This window comes from Uloborus diversus, chromosome 8, assembly GCF_026930045.1.
Source record: "Uloborus diversus isolate 005 chromosome 8, Udiv.v.3.1, whole genome shotgun sequence".
Classification (NCBI taxonomy): Eukaryota; Metazoa; Arthropoda; class Arachnida; order Araneae; family Uloboridae; genus Uloborus; species Uloborus diversus.
In genome coordinates this window covers 52,410,863-52,429,335 of record NC_072738.1, presented here as the reverse complement: position 1 = coordinate 52,429,335, position 18,473 = coordinate 52,410,863, and the positions used below count along the sequence as shown (strand labels likewise).

The 18,473-nt window shown below is 34.7% G+C and overlaps 1 protein-coding gene across 1 annotated transcript in view; it reads right to left on the bottom strand.

Moving 5' to 3' along the window:
- The window catches only part of LOC129228365 (metabotropic glutamate receptor 3-like), a 144,891-nt gene that overhangs the window by 125,339 nt on the left and 1,079 nt on the right, over nt 1-18,473 (bottom strand). Inside the window, exon 2 of the mRNA XM_054863044.1 lies at nt 3,672-4,001. Coding sequence (XP_054719019.1) covers nt 3,672-4,001 — 330 coding nt within the window. The remainder of the gene's footprint in view (nt 1-3,671; nt 4,002-18,473) is intronic.

Sequence of the window (18,473 nt, the reverse complement as noted above, 5' to 3'; positions counted from 1 at the left end):
TACCATCGTTTTTACTAAAAGTGTTGCACTTTCTGTTACTTAGATAGTCAAAGATAGAGCTTGATACCTTTCAGTTAAATCTTTAGAGCATATATCGTCGCCTCAGAGCAACAGTAAGATACCTTAGTGTTAATTCTGGGATTAGATACCTTACTGTTGCTCTGAGGCGACGATAAGTAACCACTAACTTACTTAACATGTTGCATCGCCTGCCTATGCCATTGTCAGTAAAAATATCAGTGCTGTAGAGAAACTGTTCTCAACCTATTTAGTTTTGTAAATCACATGTTTTGTAAACAAAAAAAAAAAAAAAAAGAAAAGAAAAGAAAAAAACGTCCACAACTACCTACTAAATATACTAAGAAAATTCAGAAACAAGTGATCCAAGTGAAAAAATTTTAAAATAGGAATTTTCCCACTATTTTTCCTCTACGACAGCGACAGTATCCGGAATGAAGATGGACAGTTTTTAGACTCAAATAGTTCTAAACATTTAAAAAAAAAATTTAAAAAAAAACACAGTTGGAAAAATTTGTATGCAGAGATGAGTAGTCAAAGGTGCATAATATATCTCAATGCAGTTATGGCAATAGCTCGATAACCAGGTCGAACATGAGCCACACTAAAAAATTCTGAAACGCTACGGACTCTTTCAGTGAAACGTTTCAGGATTTCAAAGATTTTCACCAATTTCCTGTAAAAATTAAGCATTTTTGTCAAACAGTTTCTTGAATTACTCCAAGTTGCACGATAGCAGAAAACTCTCGGAAAAATACTTTTTAGCTACTACTTCAAAGGTTAACTGAACGTATTTATTAAGTGTATCGGCCTTAAAGCGGTTGCAATACATCGAGGCTGACTGAGCGCCCAGTGGAAGACAATCAGTCTTTGGATTCCGGATCGACTAAACTCGCAATGAGGGAGAGTGAGTCTTTGTCTGCTTAGCGTAGAAAAAATTTCAGACAAGTGTGAAGCTTGATACTTGCAATCCTGTCTAAGTGTTGGCCCCAGTTGAAATAATGCTTTTGGAGCTTTCTTAGCGAATCAGAAAGGCGCCAATCTACTTCTTAAAACCTGCTTAAGTTTTCTGTGAAGATTCCAGAAATATGACTGGTTTTAAACGGAAAGAAGTGTCGGTATTATTCAGAAAGATTAAAGGACGATTTCAGGACTTACAGCGGAAAACATTCCTGTTATTTTGCAAGATATGTTACTGGCAGAAATTGGGCACATTAGCATCTCATTTTTCCGGAGCGTTTCTGAATCGTTATTACTGTGCGAGTCACATGATGGTTCAACTAATGTAACACTAACTGTAACACTCTTCACTTAACGCAAAGTTACAACTTTTAAGGTAATTTGCTTTAACAGGGATTATGATCCATTGTTGTCTTTTTGTCTTTAGTTTTAGGGAAGACGTGCTAAAAAATAGAAATTTCTAATTATGACAATTCTTCCAAATCGACTACAACTCGTAAAAATAAAAAATAAAAATTCAAATCGTTCTAGGGCAGCTAATGTGTTTAAGTTCTGTCAATAAATTATTTAGCCAATGCCAGGAAAGTTTCCCGCTAAAAGCTTGTGGCCTTCTTGAAATTTCGCGTGAACAGTTTTGACCGATTTCACACAATTTAATTTAATTAATTTTCACACACGCTGCGGCGGCGGCGTCTTGAATTAATGAAAATAATCCGAACTTCTTTTACATACATTTTACTGTATTAATTAATCTTTCCGCAATAATTTAAAACGGATTCACACTCTGATCATCACTTTAATATAAGCCATGAAAGTTTAGTTTTTGTAGTCATTTATAAACCACCAACAAATAAAATACCTTGTGCAGTTTCTGTAGCAAATGCTACTGGTATATATCTTCGCTTGCATCGCATTTCTCGCGGATTCACATTTCTCAAGAAATCCGATTTTAGACCAAGCAAAAGTAAATTTCATAAATATACACACATAGTGAGTTCATGCAAAGTTCATAATCCGTGTCACTCCCATCTACACATTTCTCCCTGTTTTGCTTATGCGCACTCAGTAATGCAACTTCCACTATGGTTACCCAGCAAACCCTATATTTCAGAAACATTTCCGAGAAATTGTATAAAGTGTTTTTAAACGGAGGTTTCTGCTATCGTCAGAAAAGTTACTCCATGTTTCTTAAACATTTCTGAAATTTTTTACAGTGTAGTAAGTTATGCTTGATTTTGTTTGCAATTGATGATTAGCTTAACTACATAATACAAAAATTTCACGTGGAGTTTGGGTAATGTGCTAAATTAAGCAGGGCCACTTAGGAATATAGTTGGGGCAAACCTAACCTGGCAGTGCCGTAATGCTTACGATTAGGAACTGCCTAGCCTTCACAATGCTGCCAGGTTATGTTTGCTACAATTTTAGAGTATTCATTGTGAAAAAAGTTCATTCTTATTACGAAGCATGTGTATGTTATTTGTAAAACCATGTTGGACATTTTAACCTTGTTTCTCATCTATTCGTCTACAGAAGGAAATTACAGTTCCATTACTTATGATTTCTCAAACTTTTTTCACGAAATCTTGTGAACCCTTGATAAAACCAAACCAGATGTTGCTAGGAAAAAAAATCTCGATTGAAATTTTAGGTATCTCTTTAGGAGGAATATATAGTGTTCTGCTTATAACTCGGAAACTCATGTACACAATTCTCATTGCGTTATTAACTTTTTTCCTTTGAACTTACGTGGATTTAATGTAAATCTTTAAGCATCATAGCTGAGAAAAATTGGTTTTTCTTTCTTTGCAAATTTTAGTCTTATATCTTTGAGACATAGTATTTCAGCAAATAAGTTTCACTGATATAAACACACATTACACCTGTTGATTTTATTGCCAACTGTTTTGTTGTTTCATAAAAAATAAATGTTGGTAGTTTTTGAAATACTTCTAGGTGCGCGTAAAGATGTCCTTAAATGCATTACCGTACTCTAATGGGAGGGACATTTTCAATCTCACTGTATGCCAGAGAATTAAACAAGTTCATCTTAATAGGTATTTTACACATAAGGTAACGGCACCAGTAACAGACAAGGGTCCAGTAACAGACTGACATAAATTTGAATTTAAATAATAAGAATTTTTGGCGAGTTAAACTGATGCTGTTGTGATCTGTGAATACGGTGCAGCCATATAGTGTTTATCAGAGTGAGTTTTATGAGCCAGTTGGCATTTAGAAGGCAGTGGTGGAAGGTTATGAACAGCCACCATGAGGTCAGCTGGTGTTTCATGTTCATTTGAATTTAATGAGGTTTTAGTTCTAAAAATAAAAAAATTTTGGGCATTTTGTAGAGAAAAAAGGAAATTCTATCCATTACTTATCTTTTCCTTCATCAACCTATCTGTTACTGGATGTTATCAGAGTCGTCGGTTTCTGTTACTGGGGGTTGGACCTTTTTTCGAAATTGAGCAAATAAAAACATAATTAACTAATTCAGAGGATCCAGAAGCTGCCAAAGGTTAGATGAGGTGTAGTTGCATGAGAGAAAAGTAGTTTAAGAAGTCTAAATACATTAAAAAACTCAGAAAATTGATTAAACCTCTGATATAGATGTCTTAAGCATATCTGTTAGTGGTGCCGTTACCATATGCACCAAAATAATAAACATTTACGTACGAGAGACTTCTTACCTGTGGTACACGGAACAATCTCAACAAGTTGGCAAGCTGGATGGACACAGATGAAGACTGACCTCCAATGATTCCAACCACTCTGTCGAAGCTTCCATCCCTATATACTGGGATAGTACCATCCCCACACCTGAACTGCCTATCGTTGTGGGCATTGTTCCTTGCTACGAATCCTTTGATGAAGTCCAGGGTCTGTTCTAGAGCATATGCTGCGGAATCACAACTGTCGAGGGCTAGGACGCCAAGTTTCACTCCAGGCAAGATGGCATTATCTGAGTTGATTTTGTCTACTGTGAACAGTAGGGCTTCCAACTGGAGGATGCCCTCATCCTGGGAAAAAAGACCTTTTATCAATTTTTCATTTGACGTCAGTTCATAAAACCTGTACCCTATTTCACGAGAACTGACAGCCATATGGTAAACAAAGGGCGTTCATGTTTTGCCGCCAGCGTTTACGATACTGACAAATAATCCTCACCCAATAGGTCTGAGAAATGAATTCATTCTGTTTGCATTGACCGAGTGTTAAAAAAGAAGCTTTCACTGACATTAAATTAGCACAAAAAGAAAAAACATTATTTTTTTAAATATTGAATTTTGATCTGATTTTGAGAGGAAATCACAAAAGTCAAAAAATATCAATGCCTCCAAACAAGCTTTCAAGGGGCACTTTTTTTTTTTTTTCTAAATCTTTCTGACGCCAAGCAGAGAAAAATATCACCAAGGGGCGCATTGCTTTGTTTACCTCCATTGTGACTTCTCGTAAAATAACGTATAGGTCTGGTAAAAAGATTCAATATTTTCTATTACAGCTTAATTTAAAAAATGTTCTGTTGAAAATGTAGCATTGCAGAAAAGAACAACCAACAGCACTTCATCCTGACCTCTAAATCGTTGTATTGAGCTATCGTAGACGTTCATCATGATAAAATGCTATGTTTAAAATAACAATAAAATATCGTCTGCTTCTTAATAAAAAGAGAACAAAAATTTATTTAATTTTTTATAAACTTAATTAATTAATTCATTCCGATCATTTCCATACTATTAAAGTCACAAGAAATACGCAGCCAACAGTCTATTACGATTTATCGTTCTTATTGTTGCATTAATAAAGCTATTTTTATTCGTAAAAAAAAATCTCATTTTTTAGAGCGATTGGCGCCAAAATTGAAATAACGTCTGTTTACATATGGATTCACATTTATTCCAATTTCATCCAGAACGTAGCATTACTTCTTGAGATATGACACTCGCAATGGAAAAAAAAAAGAACGTTCGATTGTGCCACGCCTTTTCAGCTGTTGACACAAAATAGAATCAGCTCTTCTATTCTCTAAGGGCTATTTGTCAATAATTTTTTGTTTGATTCCGTTCATTATTTCTTGAGATACATCAGTCACAATTGACGACAAAAAACGTTCTATAGCTCAACCTCCGTTTGAGCTATTGACACCAAAATTGAATCAGCACCTGAGCCTGTTAGGGGAAACATATGGATCAAATTTTGACAAGTGACACAGCTATGGGGAAATTCTTTTCAAGAACACAATACGTATTTCAAAACAGTAAAATGAACTATTCAGTTTTCAGTTCAATCAACATATCCGGGGTTAAACTTTCCCCACGGACTTCCAGATACTATCTAAAAAATTAGTATGATCAAAAACTTACCATAAAAGAGTTAGAGACTTGCAAGTAGACTGATTATGCTTACCTGCATACTTTATAATACATTGGTTATCATAAATTAAGGAAAAATCACAAAAATGACGATTACTCAAAAAGTTACATGTAGAATTTTATGAAACTTATCCACAATATGAAACACATAGTAAGATATAAAATAACATATAAAGAAATTATCAGGCAATTATGGCAGTATATAAATCAACACATGTCTAAAATAAACAAATCGAAAGTGTCAATTTGCTACAGAAAAAATACCTTATATATGGAATATGATCTCCTATAAAAAAAATTACAGCACATACAGCGATGTGTGATGCTATCAATTGTGCGGTCAATCAGTTCCAATGGAAGTGGAATCCATTGCTCTTGCAAAGCAGTATCAAGCGTGACAAGGCTCTGAGGGGGCGGGTTGAGAGCAGCTAGACGTCTCCCTAAAACTTCCCAAACGTGCTCGATAGGATTCGAGTCCGAGGATCGAGCTGGTCACTCCATGCGGATAATTGTAGCCTAATGAAGATAATCATCAACGATATTAGCTCTGTGTGGTCTTGCGATATCGTCATGCAACAGAAAAGCATCACCTATTGTCCCTGCATGTGGGCGCTTGTAAGCATCAAAGATGTATTTCCTATAAGCCTCAGCATTCACAGTTCCCCTTGAGAAGACGTGGATGTTGTGCGTCCACCTAAAGAGATGCCACCCCAAACACAGGCACTGCCTCTTTCGCGGATGCTTGATGGATGATAACGGGTTCCAGTATTTCTCCATATTAAATAATACCTACTATCGCTTTCTAGACTAAATCTGGACTCGTCCGCAAAGAGAACAGTCCTCCATTGATAAGGTGTCCAGTGGACATGTTGTCGTACTTACTGTCCCTCCTATGGCGAGGTGTGAGTGGCACACAAATGACTGATCGCCTCGCCTACAGACCACCTTCGTGAAGCCTTCTACACACAGGTGACGTTGACATCAACCTTTTGGTGGCTGCAGCAAGGGAGAATCTGAGATGAGTCAGAGTAGCGGCTCTATTCCTTCGTGCACATAACCTCAAAAATCGGCCATCGGCGGCTTTCGTAGCCGTTGCCCATCTTCGGCTGAACCTCCTGGATACCGAATCTGTGGTTTGAAACCGGCTCCAAAGTCTATGAATCACAATAGGACTCACATTTAGCAATCTAGCTACTTCTTTTTGACCTTGCCCTGCCTCTAGTCTCCAAATGGCTCTCCGTTGTAGTTCTGCAGGCATATGATCCATGGAAGTCATTGTTAAAAAACAGCTATCTTGGATTTCTTATGGTAGTATAACAGCGCACTTTATAGGTTTGCTCTCAAACATGGACTTTTTATGCTCCTCACAGACAGGGTTGGCTTTCTGCCAGTGGCAGAAACTGGTTATAACCGGTAAAAACCGGCAGAAACTGGCAAAAACTTAAAAGTGTCTTTAATAGCTCAAGAAATTAGTAAATGATATTTGTTTAAGTAAACTAAAAAATTAAACATCATTTCATCATTTAAAAAAATAAAATCCAGTGCTAGTGCCCTTGATTTAGTTCAGAAAGGGAATTTTCAATTGCAGAGGCTCGTAGTATTTGGATTAATTTAACGAAGGATACAAAATCATACGGGGGTGCTTAGGAAACAGGAGTGACATACAGAATTAAACGGGCATTACTGATTGTAATTTGCTCACTCATATGCTTCCTCTAAATTCTTTGTGATTGAAATTATCATGTCGCTTCCTTCAAGAAGTGCCAGAATTTTACTTGTCTAGAATTTTGTATCTAATGTTACAGCTTTGCAAAATAAATTGGCCCCATTTCTCAAAACTTATTTTTCCAGTCAAATTTTTACCACAACCCCAGTTACTACATAGTGGACCAGTTATACAATAGATGAAAGTTTCACGAACATTGCTCGCTCCTTGATGCATTGTCTGCTAGCTCTTCTGTTTTAAGAATATTCTAACGTTTCTCATTTGTGTGTAGTAAATTGAGAACCTGTTTAGATTTTTGAAACCACCTTTTCTAAGAGGCAATTGCAGGGTCCAAACAATGTAACATTTGATTTTTAATTGTGATATAAAATTACAGTACTTTGGTTAACAATTAATTATTTTTTTCCATGCATTTTCTGTTGTATATCAAGAATTAATTTTTCATTTTGTGAGTTTTTGCCAGTTTCTGCCGCAAAGTGGCAGAAAGTAGTTTTTGCCATGCCGGTTTTAACCGGTTTCTACCAGTGGTTTTAACCGCCTCGGCAGAAACTTGCCAACCCTGCTCCCAGATGACTCACTCCGATTTCAGCGCCACTAATTTGCATATTGCAGTTTTATTGAGCAATTCTTACTTGGCAACATATTCAAATTTTATGCGGTTTGGCTTATTTTTGAGAAAGTTATCGCTACTTTTGTGATTTTTTCTTAATTTATGATAACCAGTGTATTATAACTAGAAGCAAAGTAAAATATATTTTTTTAAAGAAGGTTGTTATTGCGGTAAAAACATAAGTTATTTGTCACTCTTTTGAAGGTGTTTTAGTCATAATTTTAAATATCTTAACTAAGATAGCTTTTTTCATTTGATAATTACGTATTTTCTACCATTTTAGGCTGTACATTATCGTGATAAAAATAATTTTCTCTGCACTAAACTACCTTGATAGCAAACAATTTCAAAGTCATATTTTATTACTTATGATACAAGCAATATTGTGACATTATTAAACAAGGGTACAATTGCCTAACTGATTAGTTGCACAATAAAAAAATGCAAGACAAAGCATATAACTTGAGTACAACTAACTGGATGCGTCGTTAACTCGTATGCAATTTCCTCATCTTGAAGTGCATTTTATGAGCCTGCAGAACCACCGCCCATAGTTCTGTCACCTGTTTGTAAAAATACACATATTCTAATTTGAAATGCAGGTATCCAGTTCTACATTGACCCTCAGTGCACTGAGATATAAAGGCTTATTAAAACTGCACTTTTTAGCATTTTTCGATGCAAAAACCGCCATTTTTTGGCAGCGCAGAGGGTGAGCCATGCAACTAATGAGAGTATTGAATATTTTATATACATTATTACACAAATTAATTAGAAAAACCATGATGGAGTCTCAGTGTATGAAACCAGGATCCCTCAAACATGTCACATTTTCACTATCTTCGGCACATTTTAGCCATCCCTGCCACGGTCCACTGAAAGTCAGCCACAAAATTTACGATATATTTCAATTCAGGTACTAAATGTCATTTTGTCAACACAAGAATTTTTTTGGCTGATTCTCAATACAGAAATGATCGATTCTTTAAAAAACTCTGATTTGGAAAAACCCTTATGTCGGGCTCCACTTTACGACTTTTTACGGGTCCCCAAAAATTTATTTGGAGGAAAAAAAATGCGTGTCTTGCAAAATCATTAAAAGAATCCACCATAAAATTTTTAGGAAAATTAAAATTGCTGGATATCCGAACACCCAATTCTGCCCTATTCTTACAAAAACTGGACATACAGGACAGGATGGTATAACGTTTTTCTGCACTGGTTTAACAAAAATGTCCTCGCGACAACGCAAGGCTTTTTTAAGTGTATTTTCCACCACCAACCTCTGACTTCTAAATATATGAAATGATTATTTATACTTCTGATGTTACATTAAAAACTGGTAGTATCAAATATTTGACCCTTCGGATATGTGTTTGTGTCAACAAAATTTAATTACATTGATAAAAGAGCTCTCTTGCGTACAAACAATCAGAAATTTAAATTTTCACTAGTATCGAGATTTGGGCGGAAAACTCGTCCGAGCGTAGTGCTACATTTCAGAAAGTGAAAAGCTAAAAATAACCCAACGTTTAGTGATAAAAAGTTTACCCTCGGAATATTATGGCTAGAGATAGCAATAGCGGTATACCGAGGAGCGGTATTTTGAGCTATTTTACAGTTTCGTAATACCGGTATTTTCGGCATTAGGTGAAAATAATAAATTGTCAGAACTTAAATCCTTATATATTATTTCTGCAGCCTGTTTTTGGTTTCTACGCGAGATTTTCCTCAATTCTTGATCGATTTCTTTGATTTACACCTTATTTTAAAGCTTATCGTGCAGGCTACTGACGAAAAATAGACCCACGGTCTAAAAATTGCTTTTTCGGGCAAAAAAAAAACTGTTTTAAAGAACCAGAATGAGGTTTTAAGTTAAATTTACAACTTTAACTTGCAATGTTACCGACAGAGCTGAATAGCTTGATCGGCAGAGCGTTCGACTGGTAACCAGGAGAATGCGTGTTCGGGCCCACGTCCAGACAATCTGCATCAAAAAATCAGAAAATTATCGCGCATTACATGAACAATGAATAACAAATATGAGGAAATACATTAGGTAGAAACGCTCCTAGCTGTTATGAAAACTTGATGCAACACGGAGCTAAATTGATACTCAATTGTAAGGTTTTTTTTTTTTTTAAGCTTTGGCTCCGGGAAGAAAATTAAAGCATAATGTAAGCGAAAATATAAGTATTAGGTTTAAGATTTCAGACTACATTGGAATTGTTTCTTGTTCAGTAAAATATAATAAATTGTATGTTGAAATATAGATTCTTCTAATGAGTTTTTGACTCTTTGTACAAATAAAAAAATACTACCTCAATTTAAAGGGTAATACATATATTTTTCTTCTTTTTGCAGAAAAACAAATAGCGTATCACATTTTTACTACATTTGAAAAGCTACGCTTAAAAAAGAACTTAGTTCAAATTATTTCGTATTTTAACCGTGCTGTTAAATGATGAACACGTGCTGCCATCTAAGTCATAACGGTTCAAACAGCCTGCGATAACAAATTGTAAAAATTTTCAAAAATAAAAACACTTCTCGGCAAGAAAAAAATTTAAAATTACCTGTGTTTTTTTTTTCGGTTGAGCGTTCGGCTATAAACTGTCTGAACTTCGGGCCAGTTCGGACTGTCCGACATAATAGCAAATTTACAGTAATATTACGCATTACATGTACTCATAACATACAAATGATAACACACGTAATAAAAAAAATGCAGTGGGAATGCTATTTGGTGTTTCGACTCCTTTATGTAGGCTACAGTTATCATTCAGATAAGTTGACTGCTAATCGAAGGCTGTTCTTCCCTTTTTTTTAAGCTTTGACTCCGTTCAGACCACTGAGCATAATGTAAGCATAAAAAAAGTATTAGATATACCTCAAAGGAATCCTTTTCGTGCAGAAAAACATTTTCATTGCATGCTGAAATGTAGATTTTTCTAATAACAGTGTTCGAACTTTTGTACAAATGAAAAATTACTACGCCAAATTAAAACTACGAGTTTCAACCAGTAAATCTTTAATTATTTATTCGAATACGATATAAAACATTAAAATTATTATCAACTTCATTAGTAAGAAATCATTTTCTACTCCTCTGCTTTCGGCTGAAAAAAAAAAAAAAAACATTTTGTCTACGTTCGAAAAATTACACTTAAAAAACGGACTAGTTCAACTAGTTTTGGTTTTGAATTTTAAGTGTTCGATTAAAAGAAAAACAAGGGCGGGCTTTTAAGCCGTACAGGTTAAAGAAGCCTGCTATGGGAAATTGTTGAATATTCAAAAATAAAAACACTTATTTTTTCAACCGAATTTATTACTTCTCTAGAATGTTTGTTTCAATCGCTACGTGAGATCTTCCTCATTCTTTAATCAAATTCCATGTTTTATGAATAATTTTAAATCGTATCATGCTGGCTGATAACAAAACATAGACGCATGATCTTATATTTTTTTCGGCGAAAAACTTTTTTACTGTGTTTTATTACGCATTTCTTCAATGAATAGCATTCGAAAAGGAAGGCACAGTTGCTAGGTTTGTTGGAGCGTCGTACTATTAATCAGAATGGCGCCAGTTCGAATCCGTGCCACTAAATATCTTTTAAATGTTTCTTTTTTTTCCGTCAGATGCTCACATGGGCAGGACTGTATTTGCCACAACCTGTTTTTTTCACATGCAAAATTACTGATTTTTCACGTGTCACTCAGCCACACTTTTAATGATATTTATATTTGCATTGAAAATACGTACAACCAAAAGGGGAGCGATGATCAAATTATCACAACGTTGTATTTAACGAGGTTTTGTTACTGATGTCTTCAAATTACATGCCCTCTCTTGTGCGCTTACTTTTTTCGGTTTTTCTTCATAATAGGGGAGACCGGGTCTAGTTGATACACTTTTTACTTTGTGATTTTTGTAATTTTTGTTTTTTGTCGTACTGAAACAAATACAGCATTATGATGCAATATAACTATTTAGCTATTACATTTCATATAAAAAAACCTTCTATGAAAAAGATTTTAGCATAAAAAAAAATATTTTCTAAACTTTGCAAGATGTATCAATTTAACCCACCCCGAGTCAAGTTGATACACTAATGGGTCAAGTTGGTACGCATTTCAGTAGAATGGAGAATCATTGGAATAATTAGCAAGTCATACATTTAAAAAGAATTTTATTGTTACAAAATTATAAAACAGTAAAAAGTACTTGAATGGGTTGAATTAAGTTTTTAATATTCTTCTAATAAAGTCATAATTTCTTGGCAGTCATTCCGTTTCTGACGAGAGGCAAACGTCTGATTCGCAATTTTTACAAGTGTAAAATTTACAGTCTTTTGCGCAGGCTATGTGAGCCCACTTCTTGCAGGAAATGCATTGAATCCAATCTTCACCCGGTTTGGAAGACGAATAAGACTTAAAACACACTAAACAAAAGGACTCTCCATCTTCATCAGAGTCTGATTCATGCTTCTTTTTCTTGGGTTTTGATTTTTTCTTGTCTTTAGCTCTTTTCATGTCCTTATCCTGTTTTTTTAACTTGTCAAGTTTAATTTTTTCGCTGTCAAATAATTTCCTGATTTTTAATTTGTTTTTTTCTTCCTTAATAGACTTTTTTCTTTCCCTTTCCTCAGTTTCTTGTTCTATTTTGTCTTTTATAGGCGTATCAGTAAGTATACAAGATCTTAAGGGTTGCCTGCCTTTTCCGCTATTTTTACGTACTCCTGCTTTTGGCAAAGGACGGATTTGTTCCGGCGTGACAATTGAAGACATCATTCCCCTTGATGTAGAGGGCTAATGATCTTCGGCTGATGTAGAGGGCTGTTGATCTTCGGCTGACGTAGAGGGCTGTTAATGGTCTCCTCCTGATAAAGAAGGTTGTTGATCTTCTGCGTTCGTAGAAAGCTGACGATCACTTACAAAGCTTAACAAGAAGTCGTCGTCAGTAAAAACATCTGGGTTGTATGGGACTATCCCGGAAGCTTTAAATCCTGCTACTATGTTGTTCGGTGTCATAGCATTTAGAAAGGCGCAATTGACCAGGTTAGGAATGTCATAAATTGTTATGGTTTTACCAGGGTTGCTAACTAGCCAGTTGTCAACAGCTGCAAAGTAGTATCTTTTAAATGGTCCATAAACAGATAGGGAGACCTAGGGGCGGAATGCGATGTGAAGTATGAGGAGGAAAAGATAGCAAAATTATTCCATTGTCTTTACAGAAGTTTAACACTTGTATAGACAAGTGGGAATCATGATTGTCTAGCAATAAAAGGCAAGGTTGATGAAATGTTGACTTTACGTGACTATGAAAGTGTCTAATAAAAGTGAGAAACGATGACCCAGTCATCCAACCGGAAGGGTGTGCAGTGCCAATACACCCTTGTGGTCCTTCCTTTATGAAATAGTCTTTAAAGAATACTCTAGGGAAAATAAAAAGTGGCGGGAGAGCATTGCCAATAGCATTAACAGCAGTTGCAATTGTTACGGTTTGTCCTCGCTCGGCAGAAGTACACTGTTAAAAAAAACCTGAAAGTTCAGGTAGTTTTCTGACTGATTTTAACAGAATATTTCTGTAATGCTTCAAAACGCATTTTTTCCTTCCAACAACAGAAATATCACGAAAGGAAGGGATGAAAACAGAATTTTTCCATTTCTAGGGTTGCCGCTGTGCTGTACTTTGTTAGTATTCTGATTAGCCTTCAAGTTATGATAAACATCGCTTTTTGATAGTGCACTGTTCGCACTGTTACATGTTGTTAATTAAAAGCTTATTTAGAATAACAACTCAGATGCCGTAGACAAAACAGATAGCATGCTATTTCATGCCTGGAAAGTAATATACTAGTACTATGTCGAAACTGTTTTTACGCCTTTGGACTTTGTAAGTTTGGAAAAATGTTTGCGCCATTTTCAGACAGGTAGATGTGTTTTGATCGCCTTGGTGATTTGATGTGGGTTTTACTGAGTCAGTATTAGAATATTATTGCGGTGTATTATTTTGCTTAATACTTCGAAATTCTATTCGTTAAACGACGTTCGTCGTCGTCGACGACAATTCTATTTCTTAGTCATATTGTGTGTTCTAGCGGTGAGAATAGTTTTAGGATCTCGTGTTATCCATTTAAAATAAAGGCTATTGGATTACTTGTGTCCAGATGCAATGGAGACACTTAAATTTAGCACCGCTGGTCACATGTAAGTATTGTTGAATATCTTTGTACATGTTAATATACAAATTTATTTTTCTTGTTAATGTGCATTTGATAGAATTCCGATGGTAGCTGATTTAGAATTTATAGAACAATTATAAAGTTACTGTTTTTGCTCTAACGCGTTGTATTCTTGAAAGTCATTAAAAAGTTAAATGGCCAACATTTCGTATCAACCGGAGATTATCGTGGTGTGCGAGCAAGACAGAAAAAATCACTCAGTTTTTTTTTTTTTTTTTTTTTTTTGACAGATTGAAGGTAAACATTTAGAATCTCTAAATAAAAGTATTTCTTGCTGTTATATTTTTTGCGAAAAGGCATAGTAGATTGTTAATTTTTGAAAATACAATTACAATTTTGACAAGAATAAGTTTTCTTGACTACTTAGAAATCTGGAAACATTCATTACTCCTTTCGGGATTTCATTTATAATAAAAAATATAAATTATTTAATTTATTTCCTTAGGATCTCATCCAACATCTTATTTGAGATTATTGCAAGTTTCTTGTAAAAACATTTCGGGTAAAACGAACTGATTGATATGTTTAGCCTAAGTATAATGCTTATGCACTAAAAATCTATGTTGCTGTTCCAATGAGTGAAAAATGCGGAAATCACCGGGGGGGGGGGGGGGGGTATACATCATCTGAGCAAAAAATTCTTCACGTGTATATCAATGATTCTGTTTTTAAACACAGTAAATTGGTATGCGGTACTCTCCATCAGGTATATTATTCCATGATAAAGTCAACCGGGTTTTAATGGTATTTTATTTGACTCATTCTGCAAATAAAAATATTCTATTTTTCATGTATGCTTTTCCATGCCACACCAGAATATGTACGAGGAGATGTGGAAGAAAATATCGAACAGTATCAGCATCAAAAATTGGTGTTATATTTAAATCCACTAATTTCCTTGCTGGTACTCTTCGATTATTTTTATTCATCTGAAGGTGCAAATTTCGAGATAGATGCCTTGAAAGGTAAGTTATCAAGCAAAAATTTCACTTAAAATATATGAGTACTAATTACAAATTAAAACAATAATAGTTTTTGAATAGTTAACTATTTTTCTATATATATCATTTTAAACTTAGGATAGAAAAACGAGAATGAAATTTCAGTAAAATATGTGAAAATGAGAAACGAAAAAATAGCGCAACGAAAAATCACGAACCGAAAGTTCTGTAAAGACACAGAAAATATAAAAACGGAAAAATAGAAGAACGGAAAATTTAAAAACGGAAAAATAGATCAACGGAATGAAGAGAAATAGAATTTTCGTTAAATCACGGAAAATTTATAAATAGAAGAACAGCACTAAACGGAGAAATGAGAAATGGAACTTCTGTTAAGTCACGGAAAATAATTTAACGGAAACGTAATATTTACGGCAACTTTGCTGCCGGTACTTTATCCGTTATTTTCAGGAAATTTTTTTAACAGTGTAGCTTTTGCAACTTGACGGACTCCTTTCTCAGCAAACACCTTTTTCAAGTTTTCAAAAAAACTCCCAATATTATGCTTATTAAAACTAGTTGCTCGACTTAAGCTTGTCGCTTCTGGCTCTTTTAAAGAAAGAGTGGGGTGCCTTTTTAAAAACTTGTAAAACCACTCTGATGTTGCCATTTTGGCGTTTATCCAGGTATCAGGCATTTCCAATTGATTTGCAAGTCCCAACTCATAAGCCAGTTCTCGAACATTTTTAGGAGTTAATCCATAATAAATTTTAGCACTTGTTAAAATGTATTTACTAAGCTCGTTTTCTAAATCATCATTTAATATTTGACGGTGCTTAGCATATCCCATTTTTACTTCTTTTTCAACAGCGTCAGGTGTTTCAAGCTGTTTTTCCTTTTTATTTTTATATCCGTAAAGCGTTATTTTGTCTATAGAAAATGTTTTTGCTGCTTCCCTGATAGACATCCTTCCATTTTTTATTTCATCATATGCCCTTTCAAACACATCAATAGGTATTTCACCTCTCTCAGTTTTCTTCTTGTAGTTTCTTGGCATTTCTGAAAATGAAAAACCACATTAAAAACTACTTGTGGGTTGAGTTGATGCACATATCAACTTGACCCAAAAGAAGCGTATCAATTTGACCCAAACGACGCCATTACTTTAAACTTAAATTTATGAGAAACAGGAAGCAGCCGAAATAACGAGTTTAAGTCAATATCCTTACCTGGAAGTGACGAATCCGAAGTACTGTATTAGGTTGATCTACTACCTCACACAAAAAATATAAAACAGGTCAAAGTATCAAGCAAAATTTTACTTTTCTCAGTCAAAAATAGTTTTTTCCAAAAAGCACAAAAAGACAAGCAACCTCCTCCTCAGGCACTTGACAGGTTACTGGCTATCGGCCTGCCCCTCCTATACTTTGCTTCCCGCTCTCATACACATTCAAATTTAAAAATTATTGGGATTGTATCAACTTGACCCTGTATCAACTAGACCCGGTCTCCCCTATTCTTTCTTTGAAATTTTTTAAGAGCGAAATGCCTTATGAAACGATTCGAAGTACAGTGCGGAGTTTTGCACGGGTCGACTAGTTTTATCTAATAGGACATTAAAGTCATTAAAAATGAACATTTATTTTTTGATGAAACAGTACTAAAATCAATCTATTGATGTAAAAAATTAGCTTCAAAAGCGCGAATTAATAAGCCATAAATAAAAAAAAGTAGCGGAAAGATTACAAAATGATATTTTCAGCACTAGGTGATGTGATGAAGTGAATTTTCGTGCGCTTACGTGCACACAATGACTTTATTTTTTCCATTTCTTTTATCATTCCCTTTCCGTTTTGTGAAAGTTAATTGAAAGGACAGTTACGAATATATTTGTACTGTGCAGTGGCGCAGCGAAGGAGTGGTTTTAGGGATGACCCCCCCCCCCCCCCGAAAGAGTCATTGTTTTTAACATAAATGCAAACTCTAATACAGTAGTTTATGCATGTGAAAGGGCTGTTTTGATCAAAAACCCTCTTCAGAAGGTATGTTTGGTCAAAAAAAAAAAAAAAAAACCGAGAAGTTAATTTTTGGTTAATAAAAACCCTCCAGAAGGTATTTTTGATCACCCCCCCCCCAGAAAGTATTTTTAACCAAAAAAACCCCTCCAGAAGGTATTTTTGACCGAAAATTCCCTTCCAGAAGGTATTTTTCATCAAAAAACTTCCTCCACAAGGTATTTCTGACTGCGCGAGTAATATTGTGAATAATTTATTCCAACCATCAATTGCAGCAATATTTTATTATACAATAAAAAAAATAGACTCAACTGTTCGGAAGTTTGAGAAAAAACTTCTTGTTAGTATGTCAAATGGTAATTTGTTGTCACTATTATTGGTTTCTTCTCCTCGCTATTTAGTTTTATGGCACTTATATGCTGCTGAGAAATCATACTTAGCAACAATATAGTGCCTTGAAATTTTGCATAGTGGAAAGACGTATTAATCTGAACATATTTATGATCAGGTTCAGATATTTAAATTGTTGTAAATGATTTTTAAAGGAAACTGAATAAAAGAAACTAACAAAGACCAAATTTAAGTTAATCATAAATTTCAAACCAAAAGCTACTAAAAAGCAAACACAAACCTATTCCGTTGAATATAATGTTAACAGATATCGTTGAAGATGAAAATAATAACCGCATCTCGAGAAGAGAAATTAATACTTTTTCCCACAACACCCCACCTCATTTCAGTAAGCTGCCGCCCTGTAGCTAGGGCCAATTCAGGCATTCCAGCCCATGTCTGCAGTTTCGAGCTTATTAGCCCTGCTTAACTGGAGGTGGAAAACCCCTTAAGAAAGCCAAGAGTGCTAAACAAACTGGTAACTAATATAAAATTAGCACTGACCAGATGAGTGACCGAAGCAATGGTTCGGTTCAACTTGAAGATTGAAGGCAAGTCATGGTATTTTCAATACAGGGCGGTAAATTACTGAAAATACCATGCCATAGGAAAACATGAAAGAAGGCTTAATATATCTTAAAAATACCGCAAAAAAAAAGTATGCAGAAATAAATAAAATAAATAAAGATTGAATAGTCCGATTCGAACATTTTTTTTTCGAACTATCTTACAATATGTTTATTCCGTATAATATATTATCTAGAGCAGAATGTATGTAATTTAAGAAGGTGCAATGAAATTTTCACTTTTTATTTCTGTTTTAGTGTGTGAATTAACTAGAAAAATTTCTCAATTTCAAAGACCTGTATCTTTTTTACAAAACAAATACACAAAACAATATATATAACATGCATAGTACTTGAATGAAATATTCAATTGGCCAAGAAATTTTATTTTTAATTCCATCCCTTTTTGGTTTACAGGGGTCTAAAAATGTCCTTTTTGTCATTTTTCCAATTTTTGAGGGGATGTAATCTATAAAGGGGAAGAAACACACAGCAACAGTTACATATTCTAATTAGCATAGTTCCAGTGATTTGTTTTTGCCGTATTTCATTTTGTGTTTTCTCCCCTACGCGAGTTATATCCCATTAAAATGAGCAAAATTTTTACATTTGCCCTTGAACTTTAA